This window comes from Arachis ipaensis, chromosome B10 (genome assembly GCF_000816755.2).
Source record: "Arachis ipaensis cultivar K30076 chromosome B10, Araip1.1, whole genome shotgun sequence".
Lineage (NCBI taxonomy): Eukaryota > Viridiplantae > Streptophyta > Magnoliopsida > Fabales > Fabaceae > Arachis > Arachis ipaensis.
The window spans coordinates 2,266,497-2,280,917 of NC_029794.2; the positions used below are offsets into that span (position 1 = coordinate 2,266,497).

At 29.8% G+C, this 14,421-nt stretch overlaps 2 protein-coding genes across 2 annotated transcripts; one reads left to right on the forward strand and one right to left on the reverse strand.

The window, feature by feature from the left end:
- On the forward strand, positions 8,171-10,462 carry LOC107621603 (pentatricopeptide repeat-containing protein At4g18975, chloroplastic). Its single transcript, XM_016323634.2, has 6 exons — positions 8,171-8,443; positions 8,536-8,618; positions 8,724-8,832; positions 8,962-9,105; positions 9,629-9,841; positions 9,952-10,462. The coding sequence occupies exons 1-6, from the start codon at positions 8,309-8,311 to the stop codon at positions 10,159-10,161; spliced, it is 894 nt and encodes a 297-aa protein (XP_016179120.1). The 5' UTR covers positions 8,171-8,308; the 3' UTR covers positions 10,162-10,462.
- On the reverse strand, positions 10,989-13,262 carry LOC107621609 (50S ribosomal protein L18, chloroplastic). The gene is made up of 3 exons (XM_016323644.2): positions 13,042-13,262; positions 12,040-12,201; positions 10,989-11,290 (listed from the first exon to the last, which is right to left on the reverse strand). Exons 1-3 carry the CDS (start codon positions 13,201-13,203, stop codon positions 11,141-11,143), a joined length of 474 nt encoding a protein of 157 aa, XP_016179130.2. The 5' UTR covers positions 13,204-13,262; the 3' UTR covers positions 10,989-11,140.

Consider the following 14,421-nt stretch of genomic DNA (forward strand, 5'->3'; position numbering starts at 1 on the left):
ATGATTTTAATCATTATACGGTAACATACGTGTATGTATGTAGACTAAATCTATTTTTTCATAGCACGTTATACGTTTATGTTATTTGTTATTTCAATTACAAACAAACAAAAAAAATTGACTTCTTATTGAATTTACACGTAGAAGTATACGAGTAAAGTATCATTTTTTTCCCAACGTTAGGGATAAGTTTTAAAGTTGTTTCTAACATTTCAATCATCCTATTTAAGTCTCTAACATTTCAAAATTGACTTAATATTGTCCTGCCATTAAAAATCCGTTAATAGAATTGACGGTGGGACAAAAATGAAATAATTTTGAAACGTTAGAGACTTAAATAGAACGAAAACATTGAGGACAAAAATAATACATAAAAATAATTTTTAATTCAATTTTATCTTTCAATAATATCAATTTTTATTGTACATAGTATTCAATTATTTTTTAATTACATCTAAATAAATTACACTTAATCACATTATTTTTATTTTAAATAAAATTACTTTTTTATAATTTTAAAGAATTTTGATACATTAGAGACAAAAGATAGAATTTATATTTTATTGTATATATATTATTTTTTTCACAAGTTTATATACTAATCATTCTACAAATATTTTATGATAACTAAAAATCTTTAAGAGTAAAATTATAAAAAATTAATTTATTTAGAATAAAAGTAATATGATTAAGTGTAATTTATTTAGATGTGATTAAAAAATAATTGAATACTGTGTATAGTAAAAAATTGATATTATTGAAGGATAAAATTAAAATTTATTTTTATATATTGTTTTTGTCCCCAATATTTTCGTTCTATTTAAATCCCTAACGTTTCAAAATCATCTCAATTTTGTCCTGTCGTAAATTCTGTTAACAGATCTCTAATGACAAGACAATATTGAGTCAATTTTAAAACGTTAAAAATTTAAATAAGACGATTAAAACGTTAGAGACAATTTTAAAACTTACCTCAAGTATTAGAGACAAAAATGATATTTACTCTAGAAGTATTATAATAGATAGATAGCAGATTCGTGAATGTTATCAACATCATCTTTCCCGTGGGACCAAACATTAATTAATGAAGATGAATGCAAAATTGTTAAATACGTGACAAATCAAAGAGCATTGCAATTTATTTACGTAATTGTTACAGTTGTACTCTGTACATCGCTATCTATCTACTCAAGGGTATAGTTTAACTTAGGGTCAACCAATAATATTATTTAACTACAGTAATATCATTTTACATTGATTGTGTTTAAATTATACCTTTCCAAACACCCTTAACCTTAATGTTAAGAGAATAATGACTAAATCTTTCTGTTATGCAAGAATAATAACGATAACTAACACTCAATACATAGTTGTTTTTTTTTCTTCGCAAGCGAGTTATTCAAAAAGGAAAATAAATTACTTGAACGCTTTGTTTAACCTATATATATGGAAAAAATGTCAGAGAAGGAATATTTCCGTTGTGAGAATATTCGTTTACCGCAGAATTCAAACCTTTTACTACGCTGTAATAGTAATTTATGAATACCATGATAATAAATTAAGTTCCATAAAGACGCGTACAACGTCTATTTTTTAAGGTAAAAATTTAAGTGAAGTCGATTTTACGAAGTTAATATCTGATAGCAGTTAGATGAAAATTTAGTCAAATCAGTCAAATCATTTAACGGTTCTTAGGTATTAACTTCATGTGAAGTCGACTGCACCTGAGTTTTCACCTTGTTTAAAGACGCTTACGTGTTGCATTATTATTGGACGTATTAATGAATCGGTTATTTTTTAATTTCTTAACAAATTAGAATAAAACCGATTTTTTTATAACAATAACAATAAATCTATTTTTTTAGAAATTTAATTGTATTTTTAAATTTTTAAGGCTTTAAATGTCCGCAAAATAAAATGTTAGAGATATATTTGTCTTTTTATCAAAAAATTTAAAGATATTCGGTTTAAATTGTGTAATTCAATAAGATCAAATCGAGTCTAATAATTATAATACAGACAATTAAATTTATTATTGTTGCTATAATAAACTAATTTTATTCTGATTTATTAAAAAATAAATTATTAACTAATTTAATAAAAATATCCAATAATAACATAACACATATAAACATTTTAAAAAAAATATTTTCAGTATCTTTATTAAAGTAGACTTCTTGATTATTGTTTCACTTCAATATTCAATTGATCCATTATACTAGGGAATATAGTATTTATTACTTGTGTTAATTAGCATGTTAGTATAAAATAAAGTTATCACAAATAATGAATATAGGCTCGTTGCGCGACTAGTAGAACCGGATAAGATCAAGCTATAAATGGGCCCCTTAAACTTGCTTACATTGATGTCTAATAATTTTGTCATTGAGGTTCATTTTCTACGGTATGAACTTGGAATAGTGGAGTAAGAAATAGCATTCAATAGAACACAATGAGAGAAAAATTTAGTCAACCATTATAAATATATAATTTCTTTGAATTTATATATACCATTTATTATTAGTAATTTTAAAATATTTTATGAAAAGGAATACTTATAAACTAGTATTATAACACTGAATAATCAATATATTCCGAAAAAAAAACCCGTATTCATATTATTAAGAAAAAGCAATGAACAATTTTTTGTCCTTGGTGGCCTGGGGAGTAGTGCAGCCATGCTAATGCTAGCGAAGAATAGTGTGGTATGATCTGTTTTGGATTATTTTGCGATCATAATGTGGTCATTTTGTTTGCACATATATATATCACGATCTTGACTTGTTGACTCGGTTTAAAATCATCATGTCATCATTATTACTGATTAGAGAGTAGTAATAGTGGCATCATAATTACTATTAGTAGAGTTATTAGAATAGTAGAAAACGAAAATAGCATTTCCCCTATGAGGGGGGTCGTCAGTCACGTTTGAGATTAATAGACATACTACTAGTACTCCGAAAATTCATCAACTTTTTGGCTCATACCAGATAAAATGGTGTGGTTTCATATAAATTGTTTTGACATGCTACTAGCTAGAGCTTCTATGGTTAAAAATTTTTTACTTAGATTTTTGTTATTTTAAAAAAAGACTGTATAAAAAGGGCCGGATAAAAAAATGTATACAAAATTTATACTTTAAGTCGAAGAATATTTAAAAAAAAAAATATTATTAGATGTACACTTTTTACCGTTCAAGAGTGTCACTTCTAAAAGACATACAAGTTTATAAAAAATATAATCTAAATTATACTATATAAAATTTGAGTAATGCTATGTGTATACTAGTAAAAAATACATGATAGAATATAAATACACATTGAAAATAAATTAAAACAGACATATATTTATATACAAATATATATATTGATGACTGATTTTAGTGGCTGATTTTGGTGTATAAATAGTATTTTTATAGAATAAATGATCATTTGTACCCATAAAAAATGAAAACGCTGACATATATACCCACGTTAAATCGAAACTAAACTTGTTTTGATCCAGTGTGGGTACATATGTCAGCGTTTTCATCTTTTATGGGCTTTTGGGATTCACTAAAGATCGAACTCTTAACCTTTCGGATCTAAAGCTCTAATACCATGTCATGATACCTCTCATCCCAAAAGTTTCAGCTGATGAAAAAAGGTAACACTAATAATTATACCTCTAATATTCCCTAAACCTCCATTGTACACATTGTACAAATATTCCATTGGCTTCTCATATTTTTCCATTTTGTACGGATCTATTTGGATTGTCTCATATTATTCACCTTTTAAACCTTAACAAATAAATGACTTAACACATACTCAAAATATGTTATATATCTACTCGTAATTTGTATATCTCTCAAATTACTACTGATTTGAGTGTAAAAAATCTTTAGAGATGCACCTCACTCGTAGAGATGCCAACCCATAAGAAGAAGATTTATTGCAATGTCGTGTCTCGATATTATAAGGTTCGTGTTCCACCGTAGTCTTAACTTCACCTTCAAAACAACAATTATATATATATAAAATTTAACTTTTTAAGATAAATGATTTCTTGATAGAATCTCCTATTTTAATTTGTGTGAAATAATTCTTGAGGAGGGGGTGGATGTTTTTCCAATCTAATACTAACATATATCTACTTCATCATATATCCAATTACACTTAAGCAAGTTCAAAGTTAGGATTGTTGAAATATAATAATGTTATGTTGGAGCTAGAACTCTAATACCGTATCATGAAACCACTCATCCTAAAAATGTAATCTGACAGGACAATATAACACTAATAATCATATTTCTAATACATTCTAAACCTCTATTGTACATATTGTACGCTTAAATCATTGACTCTCTATATTTTCTCTTTTCGAATTTTTTGTATGGAAAAATATAGGGTACCAACATATTATCTGCCAACTTATTGTCAACAATAATTAATTATTATATTTTAAATACATATATAAAGAGACACATCTATAAAATATATCTATAAAGACACTTCTATTAAACACAATCATAAAAAAGACATTTTTATTAGACACATCCACGAAGACACTTCCATGAAACACAGTTATAAATAAGAGTTGGCAGAAGTTGGTAGATATACTGTTGATAACGTAGCGGGACCGTTTTTGTATTATAGATGTGGAAAGAAATTTTTTTTATAATTTTTAATTAGGTTTACTTAATCAATTTCTAATTATTTAAATTTTAAATTTAAATTTAAAATTAATTATTAATAATTATAATTAATTGAATTGTTTAATTCTTGGGTGATTACACACTTCCTTACCTATACTTTTTCATAAATTAATAATTCATCTGAAACGTAAACCCAGTGAAGTGTAGGACGAAACCATTCCAAGTTACCACTAACATTATTGACTTTGATGGCAGCTCCGATCCAGCCTGGGATGTGTGTTTGGATCGTAATCACGCAACTCAGTTACTCAGATGTTACGTAAACTAAATCAGCTTATTAATCACCACACGCTGCAGTAATAGCGTGAGAGCCGTGCCGAGCCGCGCCGAGCCGAGCCACTATTATAGTAACGGTAAAACCAAAAACTGATGAGAAAGCGTGGTTAGAACGAAATATTGAATTTGGCCGAAGACGGCGCATCTCGCGGCTCCAATTCTCAATTCCCGATGACATAACAGAATCTTGGTGGATCCCACAACCATACACACCTGTCAACCACTCATTATTGACGCACGTGCTCTCTCTCTAGCTAGCTATAACCCCCCCTAATCTCTCCCTAATCTTCTAATCATTAGGTCTGCTTTCTTTTTACGTTCCCCAACGCTGTTTTCGTGCAAGTCTCCTTTATTTTCTTATCTCATTTCGACTTTAATTATTATCTTTCATTGCTCCCTTTATTTGTTTAGTTAAGGCATATATACATACATACATATACCTCTTTGGTTATTCCAAGTAACTTGTATTGTCCAAGCAACAAGGTTAGTTTCCTCCGCAAGAGATGCTCTTACAATTCCATTTCTTAATTTGCTTCCATCACTTCATCCCAACCCTCCCCTTCATAATACAAGTTTCGATATCATGAATTAAACTTTAATTCTTGTTTAATTGTTTTCCTATTGCTCAACATAACACATACACTCTCCGTGAAGAGATCAAATTTATGATTAGCAAAGATATATAAAACTAGGAAAAAGTTTGGTAACCAAAATTTTTCAGCCATAATCAGCCAAAACTTTCTATATTTTATTTCATTTATATCATTTAATAACAGTTTTATTTTTTACTTCACTCTCTTATCATTCTACTTATCACCGTTCATTCTACTTATCACCGTTCTTATCAAATTTGCTAATTAATGATATTAATTAGAAAATCATATCCCTTTTTATTAGCCACTATTATAATCAATGCTGAAGATTTGTACAACAGACGAACTCACTCAATGATTAATATATTTTTACAATTAATATTATTCAATTTTAAACTATATTTTATTATGTAGTTCAAATTATTTTACATATATACTAATAAATCATGATTCAAAATATTTTAATATTTTATTTTTGAAGACATTATACATTTAAATCAACGTATAATTTTTTAAATCACCGTCTTTGATAATTTAAAAATTTATTTCATGTTTTTCAAAGTGAAAATGATTTATTTTAATTCACATATATTTCTAAATTTTACTATAATTAGATTTGAAAAAAAAATGTCAAATACCTAAATTAATTTATTCAATTGATAAATTTATTCATAACATCCACAAGTTTATACACATAACATCCATAATTAAGTAAGATACACATAACATCCAAAATTTTATATTAATAACATCCATAATTTCATACTCATAACATCCATAATTTCATATATATAATATCCATAATTAATAAATTTTTATAATTAATATTACTAAATTTTAAACTGTGTTTTGTTATATATTTCAAATTATCTTATATGTACACCAAAGAGTCATAATTTTAATATTTTTTATTTACTATTCATATGTTAATATTATTGAAAGATAAAATTAAATTAAAATTTATTTTTATGTATCGTTTTTGTCCCTAACGTGTTCGTTCTATTTAAGTCCCTAATGTTTCAAAATCGTCTCAATTTTGTCCCGCCGTCAATTCTATTAACGGATATCTAACGGCAGGACAACATTGAGTTAATTTTGAAACGTTAAGAACTTAAATAGGACGATTGAAATGTTAGGGACAACTTTAAGAATTACCCCAAATATTAAGGGACCAAAACGATACTTTACTCTATAATAGCTAATACTTTTTTCTAAAGAAATGTTTGAGTAAATATCTAGAGCTTAATTAATTTGGATCGGAATATATATAGAGATCTTAATGTTGGATTCTTTTAGGATGTGATTTTTATTATTTGAGAAATCTTGAACCTCTACAACATCATATATATGCAAACAACGTCATTCTAGATTGTTCCATGTATATATGAACTTTAAGAAATTGATGCTACTTGCACTTGAGATTTGACTATGAGGATGTTGTGATTATTCATTTATCCACTTATGCGTGTTGAATGCATGTAAGCGAGACCTATTTTTATGGAAATATAAAATAAATAAATGAACAAGTGTTTGACATTTATGTTATAGTTGGTTTGAATAACTATAAAACGAATACGTACACCAAATGGATGATAAGAAATTAGGAATATTTAGTTTAAACCCTAGGAATAAAAAATTAGAGAGAAAATGTCGTGTTAGACTGTTCGGGGAGAGAATGAAATGAGAGGTGTAGGTTAATCCAAGTGTGGATTGAAGGCTTAATCATTGAGAAAACTACTTTGTTATATATTTATATTATATATTTACATTATTGTTATCTTGATAAGAACGTCAGTTATGCTGCATTTGTTTACAGAGATAGGACATTGAGATATAAAATTGTGTTTGGCAGAGAAGACATGGATAGAGATAATGTATCCAAAGACACTAAATTAGTATATTTTGTATCTATCCTGATAGAAAGGACACGAAAGCACTAACAAAGAACATAACTTATTTTTTATTTTTTCTTTTATTATTTTTGTTAATTTTTATAATTATATTTTTATTGTTATATTTTTCATCTCAAATATTTTGAATGAAAAAAATAAGAACAAATTGAATTTTTATAATTTGTTCTAGTTTATCATCAAACAAAATATAAAAATATAAAATTTTGTGTTTCTATCTATCAATGTTTTATCCTGTGTCCTGTTCTTAGTGTCTTGTACTGTCTTATTCTTAGAAACAAATGCAGCCTAAAAATTTTGAACAATAGATCCTGTTAATTACAAGTTAATATATACACTTTCCATCACTTATTATTGGTGAGGATCATTTTTATAGCATAACATATATTCAATATTTATCCATACATTGTTTAATTTATTAGGGAAACATTAAAGATTATTATAGACTTATAGTGATGCAAAATAGAACCCCACCAAAAATAGCAAAGCTGAAGAATTATTGAAGTGTAGTAAATCGATTCAATACTGTCTTTTCTGTGCTTTTTGGTAACTAAATTATCGTGGGCTTAATGATCTTTTATATTTTCTCCACAACATCTCAAAAACTGGTGGCCCAATTAGTAAAAAATATTCCCATGTTGGCCCAAATAGAAGCCCACAATGAAACCAATTGAAGCCCACCTTGCTCCTCGCGAGTCCTTGTTCGATCCTCTCTCACTGTCTCACAGCAACTCAGCTCAGTTCCCAAACCCTGCCTCCGAGCTCCGCCACGGTGCCGCCGCTTCTCTCTTGCTGCTGTTGTGCTCCGTTCTCGTCCCCCGAAGAAAACCACGATGCTTCAAACACTTCAAAACTCAATTATTTGCCCCTTTCTTTCATCACCCAAATGTCACACTAGGGCTCAACCTCACTTCTTGCTCAACAATAGTTTCTCTTTCTCAATAACAACACTATCCATCTCACATAACGTTAGAACATTTTCAAAAGTAATTGCATTTCTTTGTGTAGCTTATTCTGCTCAGAAAAAAAAAATTCTCACTTCTCTGGTATTCAATTGCAGAGAAGTGATGCCTATTGTGCGTTTGATTCCTCACTTGGTCACTCCAACATTTCCCGAAGCAATAGTCTTTCAGAGAAGGAGAAGTAAGTTATTATTGCACTTATTATTCAATGATATTATAGTTTATGTGATTTTATGTTTTTTAACCATTTACTCATGCTTCATGTTCCAATTCACATGTAATTTAGACAAGGGAAGAAGCAGCAGAAAAAGAGAGTGGCAAAGAAAGAGCACCACTTGTGGAAAAGCAGAGATTCTGCTCAATCTGGCCAGAAGGCATTGAACCTTATTAGAATTGTATGTTTGTTCATACCAATTTTTTAATTTCGGTTTGGAATTTTGTTAGAAAAAAAAAAATGAACCTTTAAAAATATATATATATTTATGTATGTTCATTTTTGTGCATTTTGAATATTGGAACGTTAGGTATCTCAGCTTCCTAATGAGAAAGAGGCTGTTTATGGGGCTTTAGACAAATGGACTGCTTGGGAGACAGAGTTCCCAGTGATAGCAGCAGCCAAGGCTTTGAAAATCTTAAGGAAAAGGAGACAATGGCTTCGTGTAATTCAAGTATGTTATACTAAGTTCTTCATTTACTTCTGCAAATTTTGGGACACTATTTGACAACTAATAATTATGGTTTGTTTGAGAAGTGTTCATTAAATGTTTCCATGACTTGGTTCAAAGCTGAAATTGCTTCCACATGAGATGAAAGATAGTTCATGGGTAAAACTTTTTATGTTTGAATTTGAGTTTCTACCAAAGCCAAAATTGTTTATATCAATCATGGTTTATGTTATTATATAAGTGAAGAATGGTCTTTAGCTCAAGAAATGGTCCTTCAGCTGTTCAAGCTGCAGTCTATATAAAATACTCACATCACTGATTTGGATCTTTAGTACTTTAATATATATCAATGTGCTTTTTGTATATTTCTTTTCTTTCTTTCTTTATTTTCATAATAATGTTTTGATATTCTTGAGAATGCCATCCAGCTTGAGTTTGAGCCTTTACAATGTACAACTGTAATGATATGTTGTTTTGTTTACTCTGTGAGGAATGGAAAAGAATCTTACTGCTTATCAATCCTCAGGTAGCAAAGTGGATGTTAAGCAAAGGCCAAGGAGCAACAATGGGAACATATGACACCCTTCTTCTGGCATTTGATATGGATAAGAGGGTAGATGAGGCAGAATCATTGTGGAATATGATTGTTCATGCACACACACGTTCTGTCTCAAAGAGATTGTTTTCTAGAATGGTCACGTTATATGATCATCATCATTTGCCGGAAAAGATTATTGAGGTATATTTTTGTTGTACCATCAATCTTACTATACCTTAATGCAAACTGTTAAGCAATATGAGATTAATTCTTCTATGCTTTGACATGGAGCTATCATGCTTGTAAGTTAGATATTTGCAGACATGGAGGAGTTGCAGGTAAAACCTGATGAAGATACGGTCAGACGAGTGGCAAATGCCTTTAGAAAACTTGGCCAAGAAGAGAAGTGTAAATTGGTTAGAAAACGATATGGGCTTAAGTGGAAATATATTCACTTTAATGGTGAACGGGTTAAAGTTAGAACAGAAGCTTGGGAAGAAGAAGATCCATTTAGAAGTTGAAATTGGTGTCTCCAAATTGTCAATGAGGACACCAGTACACCACCATATTGTTACATTCCTAAAGCTGCTGTATTAGAGGTTCACTAGTTTGGTTCTGTAACATGTTTAGAGCTTAGCAGATAACCAATCAGGGGAGGAAGTGAGGAACTGAACTTTCCTTGAGGGATCGGTGCAGTGCTCCCAGTCCCCAGATATAAAAATGTTGTATACTTGTATATATATTAGTTATGTATTCAATGGAAAGGTAGCTAAAATTTAAGAAATGTATTCATGGAATGTAATTTTAATATAGTGATAGTTCTAAAAATTTTTTTGATATGTATTGTGGTATCAACAAAAATGTTAGATCCAACCAACTACTGTCTTAAAATGTTACAAGTGGATTGAAATTAATCTCTATATAACATCAACTGTTGAAACTTGAAACTTATTTTTCTTTTTTCCATCCATGTGACCAGTGATACTATCAATGATACTACGGGACTATTAAAATGGGAGAAACTTTTTCTTCCTCATTTTTCTTTGTATGGAGCACGAAAATGGTTTATAATTTTGACTCGTTTTTGCAACCTAGGTGTGTGAAAATGCACCCTTTAATTTTCATTTTTCTTGACTGCCAAACTAAATTGCATAAAATAGTATATTTCTATATCCGCATTTAAACTGGTAAATAATAAATTTTTATTTAAATAAAAAAGCCTAATATTAGGAGACATATATTTCAAATTAGATCTTTACTAATAGTTATGTTTTGAGGGAAAAAAAATGAGACACCATCCTAGAATAGATGGACAAGAGATTTTACTTTTTGGTGGATAAGAATCTGGAAATAGAAAGAACTGTGATGTAGATGGATGGATAGAAGAAAGAAGTCATTGGATCATCACAAAGTCACCGGAAAAGAGGCACTGCCCTTAAAAAGAATTGTTAAATCATTAACAAACTTCAAAATGAACTACATGGCAAGTGCATAATCATTTTAGAACTCCAGACCATGTTCGCGAGCTGCATCTGCGAGTGCTTGAACACGACCGTGGTACGGGTATCCACCTCGGTCGAAGGCCACCTTTGTGATCCCTTTATCCAGACAGGACTTTGCAATGATTTCACCAATCTTCTTTGCTACTTCCTGAAGCCAAAAACAAAAACAAGAAAACAGAAACAAAAGGAAAGGATCAGTATCATAATTGAGTGGATGAAAGTATGAATATGATGCAGACATAGCAAGATTCTTCCAAGGGAGTCAGACCTTACAAACTGTGTACACCAGAAACACAATCACAGAAGCAAGGTTATTTGCCAAGATACAAATTATACATGATACTCGGATTAAAAGGAAAATATGAAGATTCATGTGCAAATAAACTTGGGCTTTCAGATTATTTCTTTAGTCTGAGTGATCTGGATTCCTGCTTCCAATATATATTGAACAATTTGAGGAAAAAATGGTAAAATCTTGGAACCTAATGTGTGATAAACAGTTGAAAATATAATGCCATTACTCGAAGTGGATATCAGTGAAAGTGGGAGAAGCTTCAAAATGTAAATGTGTTTCTTTCTTCTACAAGTCTATGGACCATTATGAATCAAATTAAAACTTAAACTTCTACTATATTGGCATTAATAAAGCGAATCAACATTAGAGGTAACAGTTTCATATTCAGTAAGCATTCGATACTGAGAAACTCAGTAAACATTAATCGTTAGGTTTCCAATCAAAGATGCTTGAATTTAGCTTTTGAATTTGAGCAATTGAGCAGTTATCTATTAAGGAAACATGACATTTGATCACAAGAACCGGGATGTTTCGAGTACATGGACTGAAGTATGACAGTAATTAAGCGATAGTCAGAACATCAAAAGCATTTTAGAACTTACAACTGTAGGACCAGCTGTGTAGTTGAATTCTTCAAAAACTGCCTTCTGCATTGTTGAAACAGAAGCAAGAGTGTGCATGTTGGTGTCATCTATGACCTGGACAGAGAGATGCTTGTTGGATCGGAACACGGACAATCGTGGCCTTTCTGGTGTCCCTTCAACCTGACAAAACAGAAAATGATCTAAAACAGATATGCATTGCATTCTTCATGAGGTGAACTTACAATCAACAAGGAAAGCTTTACCAAAGAATGCCTTGGTCCATATTCGCAGTAAAAAGACTGTTCCACAGCGCACAGTACTAGCAACAAGAAGAAGAAAAAGGTAAAGAGAAAAACTGAGTACAGTGCCCCCCCTCTTGAACCGAAATTTCCATTTTCTTTTGCTTTAACTTTTTTCTTAAATCATGTAATCCAATATTTCAAATCTGTTAAGTTTACATGCTTAACCAATTCGAATGACTCGGTTAACCCTGCAGCACCAAAACTTATGAACTTCCGCTAAATATAAAGATGGATCATAAAGCACAACATAGTGCATATAATATAAACCCCATAAAAACTCGGGTGAAGTCGACTTCACGTGAAGTTGATACCTGAGAGCCGTTAGATAAAGATTTAGTGAAAGCAGTCAAATCATTTAAGGGCTCTCAGATATCAACTTCAAGTAGAATGCACCTGAGTTTCTACCTATAAAGCCATAGCCAACAATGCAGAAAAACAAATAAATCAATGCATATTCAGCAACGAGAGAAGAAACAAACAAAATCATAGATAAAATAGGTGTAAAATACAATTGCATATTGTTGGGCAAGAATTGACTTTTAATCCACTAAATTAGGCTCCTTTTGGTTCCTAGAATGTCAACAACTTGAAATTAGTGTAAACAATGAACTATTCAAAAAGCAAGGAAAGAAGAAGAGGGGTAAAACCGTAAAAACAGCCAGCAAAAACCCTAACTAATCTCAGAATTTAGAAAAGAAGCAATGTAATTAAAAGGGACCTTCTTCCTGATGCGGATGTGGCGGGCGGTCCTGTCTTGGCGGCGGGTGGTGGAATGCGCTTCAACGACGAAAGAAAAGGAAGGGGTTTGCGGGTTGAGTGGGAGGAAGGAGGAGGAAGTTGGGAATGGTGAATGAAGGAAGGAGAGAGAAGAAGTATTCATTCTTGTGTAATCACTAATCTCTCACCTTATCCTTCCGCTGCTTCATACTTTCTCTCCCATTTTTATTTTCAGTTTGAGTAAATTTTCGTTTTTGTCTCCAACGTTGGGGTAAATTTTGTTTGTGTTCCTAACGTTTAAATCGTCCTATTTGTATCCATAACATTTGTAAAAGTGATTTAATGTTATCTTGCTGTCAATTACATGTCTGCGATAGAATTGATGATCTACTCCGAAAAATAGCTTATCAAATGTTGAAACTAATTCCTACAACATTTATATAATTCACTTTTCTAGGGACATAATTGAATCTAAACACAAATAGTGGGTATAATATTAAAATCGAACACATTCAAGTGAGACCTAATTGAGAATAAATACATCCAAGTGAGAATAATTGAAAAATATAATCTAATTTGTTAGTATAATTGATAATAGGATAACATTAAATCACTTTTATAAACGTTAAGGATACAAATAGGACGATTTAAACGTTAGGAACACAAATAAGACTTACTCCGCAAAAACGATACTTTACTCTTTCAGTTTTTATCATCATCATCATTTTAAAGAATTTAATTAAATCAGTTAATATTAAACTATTGTTAAGATAACTAATTAAACATCAACTTTTTATTTTAAAAAAAAATTATAATAGCATATAAGTTAATAAATTTTTTATCAACATACTAAAAATAAATTATCCACCTTTATAAGTTGCCATAAAATTTGGAAATAAATATGATTATATACAATAATAATTTCCATGATTCTATCCTATGATTACATATATGAATTATATATCTTGTTTTATATTGGGATGCATTTACCCATTATTAATTTATATAGTTTACACAAATTTTTCAATTAACAAAACAAAAAAATTAAAATGCTAAAAATTAAAATTTTTTTTACTAATTTTTGTGGAAGAAAATTGGTTTAACCATTAATCAAGTATCGTTAAAAACAAAAGAAAGATGGGATGTTATCTATTTAATGTAAATATTAAAAATTTCTTTTTGCATAATAAGAACATTAAGACAAATTATTAGATATGATGTACATAAAAAATTTACATGGAGAAAAAATAAGTTAATATTTTGACAATAATCTGATAATTGTCGCTTATAACTTCTATATTTTTTTAGATAGAATATTTATTCAACCAGACAATGATATTTTATATGCAAAATGTTTTATTATTATTTTGAATTTATATAC